General features: G+C 43.8%; 1 protein-coding gene across 1 annotated transcript in view; it reads left to right on the plus strand.

Annotated features, from left to right (window-relative positions):
- Positions 1 to 15,811, plus strand: part of LOC111694376 — a 36,564-nt gene extending 20,753 nt beyond the window's left edge. The window contains exons 2-4 of the mRNA XM_023462321.1: positions 1,435 to 1,653; positions 14,085 to 14,133; positions 15,785 to 15,811. Coding sequence (XP_023318089.1) covers positions 1,435 to 1,653; positions 14,085 to 14,133; positions 15,785 to 15,811 — 295 coding nt within the window. The remainder of the gene's footprint in view (positions 1 to 1,434; positions 1,654 to 14,084; positions 14,134 to 15,784) is intronic.
- Positions 15,812 to 16,164: the final 353 nt, after the last annotated feature.

Genomic DNA, 16,164 nt, shown 5'->3' on the forward strand with positions numbered 1-16,164 from the left:
GCGCTAGCTCGCGAGAGAGCTCACATACCCAACGCACGAATAAGAAAATATTTCATTTCCACATTTCCGATGCGAAGATCCGCTCTCTCTCTCTCTCTCTCGAGTCGCGCGACCATACACGCGAGCGCATAGGAAGGCAGCTAGTTTTATTTTCAGTTTTATATATATGCGCGCATCCCCTCGCAGCTCCGGCGCGAGGTGCGATATTTGTTCCGGAAGCCGCAAAGATGCATCGCTTCTACGCGCGCACTCGTACCATAGAATTTTATAAAAATAGAGATGCACCTGCACAGTCGCTGCCTGTATACTTTATGTACGTCTCTATGGCTAATGACCGGAAAAAATCTCGGTCTCTTGTAAAGCGTTTCTCTTTTTTTCGTGGCTTGCTGATATGCCGTGGAGCGTACACTGCGTCCGAGTTATTGAAAAATCCTTATTCGTTATTACCTCTTATCGATTATGAGATTCACGCGAGCTCACACGAGCTCGATGTGTATACAGCTCTCGGGATACATCAAGCGTGATCTCGTAATTCTATATGTGTGTATATAATATGTATACGGAGCGTGACTTTGATTTTTTCCGTTCTTCCTCTCATGCTCGTTCTAAGTGAGACGATGACGAAGGCGCGCGGTGTACGGAGATTATCGTTCGGTGTCCGCGTGTGAAACTCTGCCTAACATTCGGTGTGTAAGTACGCAGCGAAGGATGATTGATATATAAAGACGATTAAGCCAAAATTAATCGGCCGTGTGTTCCTCGAACGAAATTCCCCGCGCGTTCACGTGTATGTATACGCTTCCTTGATTAATCGGAGGGATCCGCGCGGTAGTCGTGGGCTTAATTCGGTACTTGTTACGATACGGGCTCCGATTTTTTCGCAAGATCGTAACACGTTGTACGTGATAATAACTCGGTAATAATATTAAACGTGGGCGGTTATGCTGGCCCTGTACGTTGAATTCTATACGTTCGCGAATGTATTATTCGCACACGGGTTGTGCGAGAATATGGTGTGTTTTTTTGTGCGCGGGACTATACATTCTCGGACGTACTACATCGTTGGCCGATAAAATCGTATTTCGGAATCCTATGTACGTGCCGCGCAGCGCGCGAACTTCCGCGTGCACACCTGTGCCACCGAGACTGCAGCTAGCTCTCGAGTACGGGTATAAGGTATGTGCGTGCAACGGCACCCTACGCAAAAGTTCATGCATGTATGAAGCAGAAACGGTTTATTTTTCGAGCGCATGCAGCTGTTGGTGCGCGCCGGCAATCGTGAAAAATCATCTGGATTGATCGGTTAGATTTAAGAAAGAGTTAACTGGTAAATTCATATCGGATTGATCCACTGAAAAAACTATGTAAAGATAGATCTTCAACGATCATTGGATAAATTTGTCGGTAACCGTGGCATTATTTTGAATTTTCTAGCGAGCCCTTAACGCCGCATCGCCATCTGCCGGGCAGCTTGCGCAGCTCGCTGCAGCTTACGCACTTGTGTCAGCAGCAACAGCGGCAGCGGGAGCAGCAGAATCTACCCCATCAGAACAACTGCAGACATGAACAGGTGGACTCGTGCTGCTGTCAGGCGCCTGCTGTACCACCCCCGACGAGCAACAACAACTGCGCCAGTCAAGCCCTGCCTCTGCGGTAAGTAAAGTCGATGCCCTCGTTATCAACCCCTGCTATACGTTATGCGCCTTTCTAGATCGCTGCTAAAAAGCAACTGCCGCTTTCGAACTGCAAGTACGCGGTGTATGCGCGCGGCTACATGTGTATTGGAAATTTTATCGGGTATGCGCGGCTATGTGCCGAGTTCATTAACCTCTCGGGAACGATGCGTTATGAGGAATGGTGACGCAATGCGTCTTGTCAGGTGGCGATGACGCTTCGGGTAATTTTAAGCGGATATCGCATTTCTGCACTTAATAACCATTGGATTGGTAATCATAATTCTTCATGATTCAAGAAACCAACTGCATACCTCCTTCGAATTACTCAATCATTCTTCACGCTACGAGTAGAGCAAGTAGTCACGCGTATCTGCAAAAAGAAGATTTTATACATTAAAAGACTGTGGCTCGTTTTGTGCACTTGTTAGACGCGCGATCACCCTTCGAGTATAAAGTTTATTTTTCATCTAAATTATTATCCAACCCGTCATAGAGATTCGTTTCTTATCGTCCATATAACGGAGATCTCGCGCTAGCCAAGTTATACAAGAAGACAGATTGTTGGGAATGCTTACACTTGGTAAAATTTATGCGATTTTCATTGTCATATCTGGGCAAGTTATATATAGCGCGTTCGATATCGCACTTTCCGTCAAACTTTACAGTTGGTTAAAATATTATTTCGCAATAAAACTTGCTTCGATTGCGTCTGAAATGGTCGATAAGTAAAGCAGCTTATACAGTATAAGGCACCTGAAAGTCCTGCGGCACGTTCCTCGGAGTCTCACGCCAATGCGCCGCACCGCACCGCACTGAGCACACACCTGCCCCATAAACTTTTAGTGGCCCCCATCCCCGTTCTCTACTGCTGCCGGCTTAAATATACAGTTATATATACATCTATATACGGTACGTCTCGCGCGCAATGCAAGCGCAAGCACGCGCCCGAAAATTTTTCCCATTGAAAAAAACTCGCGCGCACTTCGATATCGAATAAAATCGTATACTGCTCGAAAAGTCGGAGTTTTAATTGCGGTAGTTTCTTCTACTTTAACCGAGGCCATCGCATCGTACTTACCTACAGATATAGGTATATACTGTATACGTAGACAAACGAAACGGGCGAATCCCCCCGAAGCGCTCGTAAATAAGCCCATATCGTAAGTGTATAGCTGCGAGCTGCTACTGCTAGTGCGCGCGGCGCGGCCCTTATGCCAGTGCACCTCCTTCCGTTTTACACTGAGCTATATCCCAAAGTATTGTATATATCATGTCCTGTTTGGGGCAGCTAAGCTTCAAAAATAAGGCAGCGCGGCAACGACGACGACGACGACGACGACGACGACGACGAGGCTTTACAAAAGAGGTCACCCACTGCCTCGCTGTATACATGTATACATTTACGCTCGTCTCGGGGCTGGCTTTTAAGAAGGTTTTAGGAGGATTCGAGCGCGAGGTATTTTAGAGCTTGATGCACCGCATGCACCAAGAGAGAGAGAGAGAGAGAGCCAGCCAGTCACTCAAGATTCGAGAGTCTATATTTAAGCCTTATTAAGTGAATTTCGACTGTTAATTAGAAACTGTTATACTGCAGGTTTTTTGTGCTCGCAGGAATAAAACGTAGCATTAGGCAGATAACGAATGAGCGATAATTGAATATTTTCTTCGAGACGTTGTGCGCAACGTGTGCGCACGTGTAAGCCAGGCCAGCAATTCTACTCCTTGAAAACACTTACTTCAGAGGCCGCGTGCACAGATAAGCGTATTATATTTCGCAGCGATTGCACAGTACGTATATATGTATGCAAGGCAGCCCCGCTAATAGAGGTTCCCTTTTTGATTTATCGCCACTCTCTCACTCTCCCATGCCGCCGCACTTCTTTTTTTTTTCATTCAACCTACATTTCCACTGCAATAATTCAAGTCGGCGCGACAACTATGAGAGTGAATATATAAACAATGAGAATTCAATTTCACCACTTAGGCTTATGAAACGAGAGTAGAAAAAAGCTCGTTAACGCTGTAATGGGCTGTCATAATCACTCGCGGCTTCTTGAAAAAATTTACAAGCACCCCAGTGGATAAAAAGTTTACGATGATGAGAGGGTCAAGAAAAAAAAAGAAAGAAAAAAACTTTATCGCAAACAAAGTACCGATGAGCACTTGTAAGTCCGAATTTCGGGCTCGCCTCCCAATGAAACGATTCCCAGATGACTCGTAATACCGACCCACAACTATTCGTCATTCTATGCACACAAAGCCTCTAAATATGGCATCGGTTCTCTGAATAGATAATTAACGGGCGCACAGTCGGAAAATCAATCCAGGAACTATTTCAGCACCGCTACACGATTCCGGCTTATTTTATGAATATATAAGACTGAAGGGTATTGTACATATTAGACTCATAAAGCAATTGCTGCTGCTGCTGCTGCAGCGGTGGTATACGCGCGCGCGGTACACACAAGAATATTACACCGTGATACTTTGTATTTTCCTATTTGCCTGCGTCGCTCGTGTGCACGCGTATATAACGTGTACTATATGTGCACATATATACGCGGGGCTGCTCTCGGTGCGGTCTCCGCACCGAGCAGCGGCGAATCTGGGCGTGGTTATGCGGCTACGAAATATTACGTGCACATACTTGTTGACTTTGATTAAGGCGCGTATTCTCCTCCGAGATCCAAGAGCGAATTTAACCACGCGCTTATTCGCGCAGAAGCCTTTGCCCGAATATCTCTTTCTTCTTCTCTTTCTCTCTCTCTCTTCGGACGAGTTCACGCGTGAAAATACGCAAAGTTGGAATTTGGAAAAATCGCGATACGCATCTTGGCTGAGACCGTATAGTGTTACATAGACCTCGGCGAATATCGCAATTTTTGTGTAACTTTTTACATGTACGCCCGCACTTCTTGGGTTATCGCATGAAAGAGATGGCATCTTTTAACAATGTACGAAAGACTCGTACAAATGACAAGCACGCCCAGCATTTGAACGCGAGAATTTATCTTTCCGAACGTTTTCCGCTGCCGCAAGTTTCAGCATTGCTCGTCAGCAATTTTCGCAATGATATTCATGATATTTTCATCGTGTTCTCGGGCGCGTCATTCGTAATATAACTCTTATCCGAATTAATAACGTCGACGGCAAGAAAAGTCTCTCTCTCGCTTCGTCGTCGCGTGTAATATGCCCCGGAGAAGCTGGCCTAAATTCACCTCGGCGTACGTATAACGTTTATAAGATACGCGCAGCATCATCGCGGCGAAGTACGGGGGCGAAAACTTTCGGCCTTTCCTAGTAAATTTCTATTAAGCTAATAAATATATAAGACGCTGTGCCGAGCGCACGTGGCTCAATTTCGCCCCCGAACACTGTATAGAAATTATTTTTCTCTTTTATTTTGCGCTTAAAAATACAAGCTCACAACTCGCGGCGATATTACAGCCGAAACAAACGAGAACGTATACGTGTATACGTCGAACGCGGCAAGAGAGCAAGAGAGTCGTGAAAATCCACGTGTGTAGGTCATAATATTCTCCTTTACAGCTTGCAGCCGCGAAGCTGGCAATAAATTGCTAGAGTGTATGTTTGTGTGTGCGGGTATGTGTGAGTTGCTGAAACGAAGGTGGCGGCGGACACTGCACCGAATGAGCGCCCTGAGTGCTGCTGCTGCGCGCAGTCCGAGTTGGAAGCTCACCAAATGTAAAAGCTTCTTAGCCACACACGCGCGTATACACACACCAATGTATTCCTTACGGCTGACCTGCATGTGGTTGTATTTTTACGCGAGATGTGTAGTACGACTCACATACGCGTCGGGCGCACCGTGTGTATACCGCCTTTTCTCGACGTTTCTCCTGATTTTATGTTGTGCGGTTTGCGCGATCACATCGCGCGCGTTGCACGACGCGCAGCCTGCGAACTCGCTTTTCCACTATCAATACGCAGCTGTAACTTAAAAATCTTGAAAAATTGAAACGCGTGATGTGAACACGACTCTTGCAAGCTCGATTCTTCTTTTTTATTTTTCCTTTTAAGAAAATCTTTCGCTGCGAAGAATATATACGTATATACACCTGCGCGAGCTGCCGACACAAAGAGATGGCTCAAATTGAAAAGTTTTATTTACTCGGATTTCACCCCGACAGATCCGAGGGGAAAAAAATTGCCTCGAGTACTGCGTCATTTTAATTGTACTGCGCAAAGATGGAAGACACAGTAAATTTAATAAATTACGAATTAATGACGGAACGCCAGTATATAAAAAGGATTGAGAATCGTTCGATAAACTTTATGTGCCAGTAGTTTTTGTGCGCATTACTTCTAGTTCAGCGATTATTAAGCTCGCTTTGTCCCCTTCTGCGCCGTCAAGCGGTCACCTATATACGCGCCTTTACGTGTATATCTATATATAGCAGCGTCGAGCTCTACCTTGCACCGAACAAGAATAATTTTTACTTTTTGCCCTCGACGTGCTGCTACGTTAATCGACGACTCTTGCTACGTAATCATCAATTTGATTTTTCTTTCAAAATTCCTCGCGCTTTCATTAATCAAGAGCGTATCGATTAACGAAGCCGAGATTCTTTCATTCACGCAGAAAAATAAAATAAAATAGCCGAAAAGCCCGCGTGTATCGATTGATTAAACAAGAATTCGAGAGAATTATTCTCCCTGCCCAGGTTAAGTATGCGAAAAATAATTAGCGGTATCGATGGCAATTTAATTAAAAGTAAAAATCGCCTCTTGCGTATGAAAGCACGCACGAGGGTCATTTCGCTCTCTCGCGCCTTTTGTATTCTAATACGACGAGATTCGAGTATAATGAATCTCATTTAAAATCCTACAATGCCAGAGGGTGAAAAACCGCACTCTACTATTATGATACCGCTGGCGAGGCCGACCCGTTGACCGACTGCATTTTTCTCTCGTTCTTTCTCTTTTACTCGTGTTTTTTTCTCTTGCTCCACGTATAGCATCTTTTTCCGCTCTCTTCTACTGTTTTCCTGCGTAATTATGTTGTCTTTGCGTACATATAGATTTTCATGCACAGAGGGGATGCTCTCAGAGAGATTAACATTTTTTTTAAATTGTTCAAACACGTTTTTTAGCATTCTATCTTGTAAAATTTTACTCAATCCAGTTGAATGTATCGAAAGCCGCAGTTCTATAGCGGTCTATGTCATAGTTGAGATATCTTCATGAATCTACCTCGTGAAGCAATGTAATCTGGGATTTGCAGCTGCCAATGGCGAATAAACAGAAATTCTCATCGATACTCGGCTGCTGCGACTAGAAATTCATTTCCGCTCATGTAAACAAACAAATACAAAAAGGGAGAGGGATAAAAAACAAGAGACTTGGATCACGCAAAACAAACCTCGGCATGGAAAAAAAGGAAAGAATGAGCTCGGGTGTAAAACAAAAGCGAAGTACGACAGAGCACGCAAGAGAGAGAGAGAGAGAAAGAGAGCGAGAGAAAGCAGGAGAAAAAACGAAGCGAGATAGAAAAGGGAGAAAGAAAGAGAGAAAGAGAAAAGCGCAACGCGGAAGTGAAAAGCTCGCGGTGGTGCAGTTATACGCGTATACATATATACGGTCGGGTGCCCGACGAGGGAGCTTCCCCTCTGCGCAGCGCTCGAAGCGCGAGGGAGTCGACAGAGAGAGAGAGAGAGAGAGAGCCGCGATATGCACACCAGTAGCAGCAGCGGCTGGCGGCAGCAGTTTGAGAGACCAGTCGTTCCTTCGCGCTGTTTCCGAACGTCTGCAAGGCTCTTCCGCGTGTCCTTGCGTGGACCCGTGTATATGTGTGTCTGTGTGTGTGTGTGTCCCCGTAGGTGCTAAGAGTGCGTGTGCAGTATGGCGAGTGTCTTCGCCCTAGCAGTGCAGAGAAGATACTTCTTGGCGAGTGCAAAAAATGTGTCGGTGCGAGCGAAGCTTTAGAAAAGACAAAAGTATATCGTACGAGTCGACTTCTTGCGGTTTGTAGCTTCTCTAGGGGGGAACGACGGTCGAGGATGAAAAAATAAGAAGCCAAAGACCACGTGTTCGTTGAGCCTTAAAGAGAGCGAGTTGGCGAGGGAGAGAACAGAAGGTACAGAGAGAGAGAGCAGCCGGCACACTGCACAAGAGCGTCCGTCGACCCGGCGGCGAGTGCTCACCCCCCGCGTTTGCAGCGCAACATCGATTGCCGGCTCGTGGCGCACTACTGCTGTACTCTCTCTCGCTTGCTCAGCTCCTTCCTTCCTCGCATGTTCTCGTGCAATCTCCGAAATATATCTGTGCTCTCTACTATATGTAAAGCTTGTAACGTTCGGATATGCCTGCGTTATATGATAGTCCTGAGCTTAAAGTACAAAGATGCATACCTCGATCGCGATTTGAATTTCGCTTTAATAATATAGCCAAATATCGAGGGGAATTGTTGTTGACGAATTGTTCTAGCGATGCGTATATATACAAGGGTGTGGATGTTCCGCGAATATATAATAGTTCGAAAATTTTTTCCTTCTCTACTTGAGACCGTCAAAGCAAAATCACGATCCCTCCTGGCGCGATATATTGCTCGCGTCGCTTTGAAAAAAAAGGTGAAAAAATGTTTCTGCTTCGCCAAGATCTCGAGAGAAAGAGTGGAGTGCGCGAGGCAAGAGCGTCGTCAAAGCTTTATCGAAAAGAAAGAGAAAAAGGACGTGGAAAAAAATGCGTATATGAGTATAAATATCGCTGAACATCGATTCGCGCGCCAGCGAGTACAGATGTATATTAATATAACGTCGACCTATCGCGCCTGCATGCGTGCATCTAGAGATGCGCTTATAGGTATATAGCAGATCGCTTTACGCGCGACGGTTTCCATCGTGTGACGATTTAGACTGCATGTGCTACGAGTCGTACGTAAGTACACGAGGGTAAAAATATGCTCGCGCGATGTGTATAGAGAAAAAAAAGATGCGTTGGTAATGGAAGCAACACACTTATAAACGGGGTTGAAATTAAAATTTAACAAAAGGTCACTCTTACACCGAAAAATATTTCGTGTTTGTTTTTCGCGCTCGAAGGGTTCGATGAGTAAATAATTGATATCGACGCTGCGCAAGTTGATCGCAGCATTTTTTAATTTGAATTATAAATGCAATGCATGTAAACTCGACAGGTACCGGTGTGAAAGGATGTATTTTTTTTTTTTCTTTTAAATAAAAATTATTGATAAATTTAATTATCACAGAGTTCAAAATATTCTCATTTCCAAGTATATTTTAATTGCCGCGATAATTTGACAGTTTTCACGAAAATTTTTGCGATAAATCACCGAAGGCAGGGAATAAAATTCAAAAGCTCTTGTAAGCAGTATAAATTGGAGAAAACGAGCGAAAATATATATATCTCACGGAATTTCGAAACTCGGCGGGTAGGCATGGAGCAAAGATCTACGACGGATTGTGCATTGTTGAAAGAAATTGAGAATGAAGAGAAGTGCGAGCTCCGTGTGGGCGAAAAAAAGTGCGGCGCGTTATATAGTATTATTATCACTGTTTCTCAAATGGAAGCTCGCTCGGCGTGGCGCGCGCGCGAGTATAGTGGTAAGACCCGAGCAAATTTTATATCGCGAATGCTGAAATCGATACGGACGTCCATTATAAACTTTGCATTATAATGGTATTGTTTCGTACAAACCGTGGAATATATATATGTCGGTGATGAAAATACTGCCCATTTCGCTGAAAATCACATTTAAAGTATCGGAAAACCTTTGCGCGCGATTCGTTAAAAGTTGTGCGTTTTATTTTTTAATAAAATAAAATTTCGCCGTCGACGAGCAGGCAGGCAGCAGCGGCAGGGCACGCTCGGCGCGCTCTCGGGGGCTTTTCTGCTTCATCCACTATATGGCACTGTGCTGCTGCTGCTGCAACTATTCGGCCGCGCGTCTCTGTGCACGCCCATTTAACAGGGGGGTGTTAGACAATAACAAATATATTGGACAGAGAGAGAGAGAGAGAGAGAGCAAGAGCGAGCGAGAGGGAGAGAAGTCGTTAGCAGAAACGCACAGTAAGCCTCCGTGTACGGATATGTGCAGGCTCGTGTATATGTGTTATATATTCCGCACTATAGATGCTAGTCGTGTACACGTCCCGCTTGTACTACCCTCGACGTGTTAACAGTACTGCCTTGTAGCCTACTGGCCTCTCTTCGATTTACGATCGCCTACACACACATACACACGTGGATGCATCATCGATATAGACGCCTGCCTTTCCATTGTTGCATAGTCAATTCATTTCTCTTTTTATCCTCTCTCTCGCAGCAGCTCTCTCTTTCTCTGCCTATATACCCGCTTCACGCGTTTCGCAATCTGATAATTAAAAAAGAGAACAGTTGACCAGCGACGTGACTGTGACGCTCGAGAGTTTTTCTTTTAAACGGCATTTGAGTATAAAAAAAAAAAAAATAATAATAATCACGGCAAAAAATTGCTCGCGAAAATTTTCACAAGAAAAATGTCTCTTGCGCCTCTCATCTCGTGACTTGCTTTTGCATGCGTCGGTGTACGGTGGATATAAATCGATTTTCAAGCATCAACGTATCGGGCTAGGAAAGTATAACGCACGCATATTCGCGACGTCAACTTGCTGAGCACACACCGCAAGCCACCAGCTTGTCATTTTTTAATTTCGATCCATCATTCAGAACTGTCATAAACAGCTTCCGAGCGTCGTGCTGAATTCGTTATCTTAACGGTGCTGCCTAAACGAAATAAAAAAAAAAAAATAGCAATGCAACTTGCGCTGCGTTATTTTTAGCTCTGAAAGTAGAACAATTGCTTTCGAATGTACATGTAATATGTAAGCAGTGTTTCGAAAAGACGACGGATCGCGAGTTGACTTAATTAAATTGTTTGCCAAATTGACAATGGAGGAAAATTGGCAAGTCGCGAAGTTGTTGGCCTCGATATTAGTGGATGAAAGGGGCTAAGGGATACAATGAATCGACAGACTCGTCTTTATTGCTGACTCGATAGAGATAATCGATCGAGTGCGACATCCGTTGTGACTGCGGCTGATTATACTTTACTCTGTGTGTCATGTGATCTATTCGAACATTCCCCCGTGCAACGAGCGAATACCATTGGAGAGACAAAATGTTTACGTGTTTGTGGAATTTCCTCGACTGGTAAGATTTAATTAATCATCTATTGTTCATAATGCTATATACGCAATACATCGAATTCACCCCTGCTCAGCCACTCCCGTATTATTTATATCGCACGACGATAATAGCTCAATCAGGTTTTACACCGATTCAGGATTTATGAATAGATGACCCATTTGCAAGCAGCGTGCTACGTAGCTGCGTTGGGAGTAAAAAAAAGTTGTCGGGAATCTCCCCGAGATTTCAATATTAATACAGGATTGGATTTGTATGAAAAATAAAGCTAACATTGTTTGGGGTTGGAAAAAATCCCCTTTACAATAAAGCCCTCAATAGGAAATTTTTTGAACTTTGTAACCGTAGAGCTGCAGAGTCGCGCGCGCACAAAAGTGCTAGTAGATTGAACCTGTGTATGTGAAAAAAGCTGCTACAGCGCCGGGTTTTGTCTTATAATACGACACCGCGCGCAGCTCTATCGCTATATGGCGAATACGTACAGAGGGAGGAGAAAGAGAGAGAGAGAGAGCAAGGGCTTGCGCGTACCCGTGAGAGGCTTTAAAAGCTTCGCTGATTTTTTTTTCTATTCTTTCTCTCGCTCTTTTCTGTTTCGTGTGTGCAAGTGTGCGCGCAGGACCAAAGAAAAACAACATTCCGAACGCATGTATTGGTATTACAAGTTGTGAAAAGACCGGAAAGTCCGTGCACCCGCCAGCGTGCCGGCTGTATGCATGCGAAGCAAAAAAAAGTGCACCTTAGTACATAGAATGAGATAAAAGTCGAGTAATGGATAAAGGAAAGTTATTCATACAGTTGGTTCAAAAAAGCTGCTTTGTTAAAAAGCCGAGATTTGTTAAAAAGTCGCGTTTTGTCAGTTGAAAATTTGGATAAAAAAAGATGAGGACGCGCCCGAGTTTAGCGATATACTAGCGCGTGGGTGTTATCAATCCGTCGACCGCAGAAGCAAAAATTTTAAAGATAAAAAAAAGCACGAAAAAAAAGAGGAGAAAAAATCGAATCTGAGCCCGATAAACCACAAGTGCGCTCCGTGCTTGTATCTCTACCCTCGGCATTATGCGCTAGCGCATCAGCGATGGCATATTATAATATAGGCAAGATAACGACGTGGGGACGCCGACATAATATACATAAGAAGCATACTTAGTCTTAGCAGGTGCGCCCGCCTGCGCACTTACTCTTCACGTTCCACATTCTCGCTCGTCTCCCAGCTAGAGCTGCTGCTGTGTATAAGCGCGAAAGAAGCGCGTTATGCACTTCTTGAAGTGCTAAGCCTTCGAGGCCTCCCCCTTTCAGCTTCGCGCGCGGTTTTTGACTTATCGTACGTACGTATATGAAGTTGTTTCACCTACCTACAAGTGTGTACGTACGTACATGTATATAATAATAACGAACGAGACAATCGTCGGAAATTGTCGCCACACATAAGGAGTCGTGAGTAAAAGCCGTCTGTTGAGAGAAGAACAATTTTTAAGGTTTATTATGCTTTCAGAGAGCTCGGCAAGAGCTTCTTGTTAAAAGGGCCAAGAGTTCCGTGATCGTTGCGCTTCTTTAGGGTGTGACGCATATAACATGCTAAATCACATCTGTGAAACTAGAACAAATATCTCTAGAGGCCAAATTAAGCTTTTGTAATAATGCATTCGTTCGCTTACGTATATAGTTGTCGACAGAAAATATATGGAAGCGAAGAAGCGATCGATAATCGATGGGTCATCAGCCGCTATATAGCTGTCGAACCCCCTGAGGAATACGACAAAGGCGAGAGAGAGAACGCGACATTTGCCGAAGAATAATGAGATTTAATCGTGCACTGCTGCACTTTTACCTGGCTTGGTTTTTGTATCCTTGTTCTATGTCTCTCGAAGTCGTTGCATGGAAGTCTTATTAATTGCAACTTCTCCGTGGAAGAAATTTGTTTCTGTATATTTTCGTAAGTCTCCACCTTGAGATTAGAATCCCAACAACGTAACCATACCTCAATATTAGTTAACTTCAAGTCGAAGAAAAGTGGATTAAAAAGAAACTGTCGTGTCACCGCGAGACGTGTCTGCATTATGCACTTAATTAAAAGTAGTTGCCACAGTACCATAAAGTATACATAAATTCAAATAAACATTGCAAAGGCATCGTAGGAAAATTGACCTCGAAGTCGCCGCTTCGTTTTTTTTAGCTGCAATGCCGATAAAATAATCACCGCGCGTCGCATTGTCCGAGCTGGATGCGGACAATGGTATTTCGGCGTTTGGAGCTTTGTGCGCGGAAATAAGCGCCACGCGAGCACTTTTCAAAGACAGACAGTATACAAGTGCATCTAGAGAGATTCTTCGTCGAGTTCGTATTGGAAAATGTAAGAAAAATGCCGAGTTCTTTCCTCTCCTCGCAGCGCCGTGTACTTCTATATATATTTGGCCTGTAAAACTGATTTGAATCGCGATTCCGCCCGTTTCTTGTCCTCTTCCGTCACCGTTTGCTTAGTTACGTAAGTTGAAAAAAAACGAAGGGACAGAGAGGAAAAAACGGGGCGTAAAAATAAATAGGAAAATTTCGCTGTACCTTGCGAATGATTAATGTTCTATTACTGTTAATAAGTATAGCCAGAGCTAAACGAGTATTTGAAACTTTGATGAGGAAAAAATTTGAGCTATATACACCGCGAGCCGAAACTTCGCATCGATTTTAATAACTTGGGTGCGTTCATAAAGTCCAAGTATAGCGCAGCGGCGAAAAAGTCGGGACGAAAGTATATATGCGTACACGTAACAGACAGAAGCAATATCTCGACTTGGCAAACGTGCAGCTGCAGAAACGAAAAAACTTTTTTTTTCCTTCTTCGTCTTCCTGTGCGCGACGGTGACGACTGCGACGACAACGACAAGAAGCCCTCAACGTCACGATTGGGTAGGCTAACTTGGGGCTGTTAGGCGCAGTGGTTTTGAACCGTATAGATTAGTTAACGCTGCCTACAATGCTTACCATTTTTTTGGTCGTGGTAGACAATAACCGAATGAAAGAGTCAAGTGACGACCCGCCATTTAATAAATTTCCTTGTTCAAATTGAGTTAGACTAACACGACGTGCAAAAAGCTCCCGATTACATTACAAAATCTGATTCCTGACAACTATATGCAAAGTATATGAAAAGTATTTCAAAACATCTAGTGTTAATTTCAAAAAAATTAAAAGTACATCGAACTTGCATCAACATCTAGAGTGACGAATAATTTAATTCATTTGTTTCAGGCTCGATCAGCCGGTGACGAATTCAAACAGCGGTATGGACAACAAAAAGGTAAGAATGTTTTTTGTTCGCTATTAGCAGCCTACGAAAAAAATTTCTCTGAGAAAAAAAGCACGAACGTGATTATAAGCGCGTATATTACGCGGGATAGGATACAAGCTTTATTTGCATCTAGAGCGATACGCCGCTACAACGTGCCGAGGCGCTTTTGTTTTTCTCTCTCTTGCTCTCCTTCTCTTTCGCGTTTTATCTGCCGCTTTTATTTAGCTCTTTTTCTAATTATGCACACACGTGCTGTAGTGTTTAATACGCGCTCTGCAGCTCTATCTCTCTCTCTCTCTCTCTTGGTTGTTTAATTATCTTACAAGAATACACGCGCTCGGCGCGTCCGACAACTGCACGCGAGGCAAAAGTTTCATTGTTTTTAATAACGTTAACGTTATAAAAGCGAGTTTTTTACAATTAAAATTGACGGCTCTGTTTTGCCACGGAAAAATTTGCCGCTATGTAAATGTTGGTTTAGCAATTCAATTCAAGTGTTTCTAGTTTTTGATGAAAAATTATCACTTGATGTCATAATATAGTCATCAACAGTAGCAAAAAAGAAACGCATTACCGAGAGAGAATATAAAAGTATGCATGCAGCGTTGTTTATTATTCCTTGCTCACGAGGGCGTGTGCATTTCTTCATTAGAGCGCGCGAGCTAGACGGCGGCGAAAATCTGCTGACAATGGCCTCAGACTTTTGTCTTCGAGCCGTTCACGGGTCCATTGACGGCAATCAATTACCTTCAGATGATAATTCAAGTTTGAAATCGATCCAGGTCAGCGGCTAATTGCGCCTGCGGTTCGATTAATTATCGTATGGAGGACCTGCAGTCAAGTGCGACGACACACTTAGTTGAGCAAAAATTTCATTTCAGCCTCTCTAATTATCAATTGATAAATTTGATTAATTCTGAAGGATCTCTCGATGCGAGACAAACTTACACAGCATCGCAGCGCCCTCTTTATCGAGGCACGCTGACAGTAAAAATAATCATAAAATCATAAAATTATTTTTACGCTAATAAATCGTCGAACGCACAGGAATGCCGGCTCGGAATTTCTGACCTGGAATCTTTCAAACATCCTGTCGTCGAGTATTCTTAAAATAACACTCATGTTTTCCTTTTATATATTTCCATAAAGGAGCTATTCACTCGCCGATCGAGCTCGCATTCCCAACGGTAATTATTTATCCAATCAACGATATACGCGTCGATCCAGGATTTCCAAGCAGGATTGTATGTAAAATTAAAGTTCTTAATTGAATTCGTTACACCGTTAAAAAGCGTGGATGGTGCATAAAAAAATTTGCGAGTTTGAAATTGCCCTCGTGTCCCTTCGACCACGTCGTGTTGACCATTTGGCTCGAGCATAGAACGGCCGAGAGATTCAAAGCGTGAATCTCGTTTCGCGCGCGTGGGTGCGTAACCTTCTTTCAGAAAATCCAATTGAATAGTCATGGTTGATAAATTAAATGAACGAAAAAAGGATTTTCAAAGCGTCGTACGCGTGCGTATTCACAGGAGCATCGGATTTGCACCCCTTGGGCTTTTTCTTTTGCAGCTTTAGAGTACATACAATTACTTGCCCGCATTTTTCACCTTCTGCCTCGTCGTAATATATTTTCAAATTGAATTTCTCATTCGACCCATAGCTAGCAACAGACACGGCTGAGTTCTGATAAGTGAAACGATTCGAGTGCGATAGAAAAAACGATAATTGGACGGCAAATACCTACTTTACCAGGTTGTAGCGTTTTAATCGCGATTTTTATCATCCCCACGATCCTGACGGTAAATAGACCCCGTCGCGAATTTCAATCGCGCAGCAAAAGACTCACGAGTGGCTCGCGTGAACTCGATTGTTTTCGTAAAGTGAGCTTATCTGCCGCCGCTGACGCTACTACTTTGGAGCATCGATATGCATTTTTGCACACGTACGAGGCTATAAAGGTGTAATTACCTCGTTTCTCGTATATATACGGCCTGCATGTGATGTCCGCGATGCTCCAGAACAAGTTTGACCGTCGAGAGC

Source organism: Trichogramma pretiosum, unplaced genomic scaffold (assembly GCF_000599845.2).
Source record: "Trichogramma pretiosum strain Unisexual culture from Peru unplaced genomic scaffold, Tpre_2.0 scaffold3, whole genome shotgun sequence".
Lineage (NCBI taxonomy): Eukaryota > Metazoa > Arthropoda > Insecta > Hymenoptera > Trichogrammatidae > Trichogramma > Trichogramma pretiosum.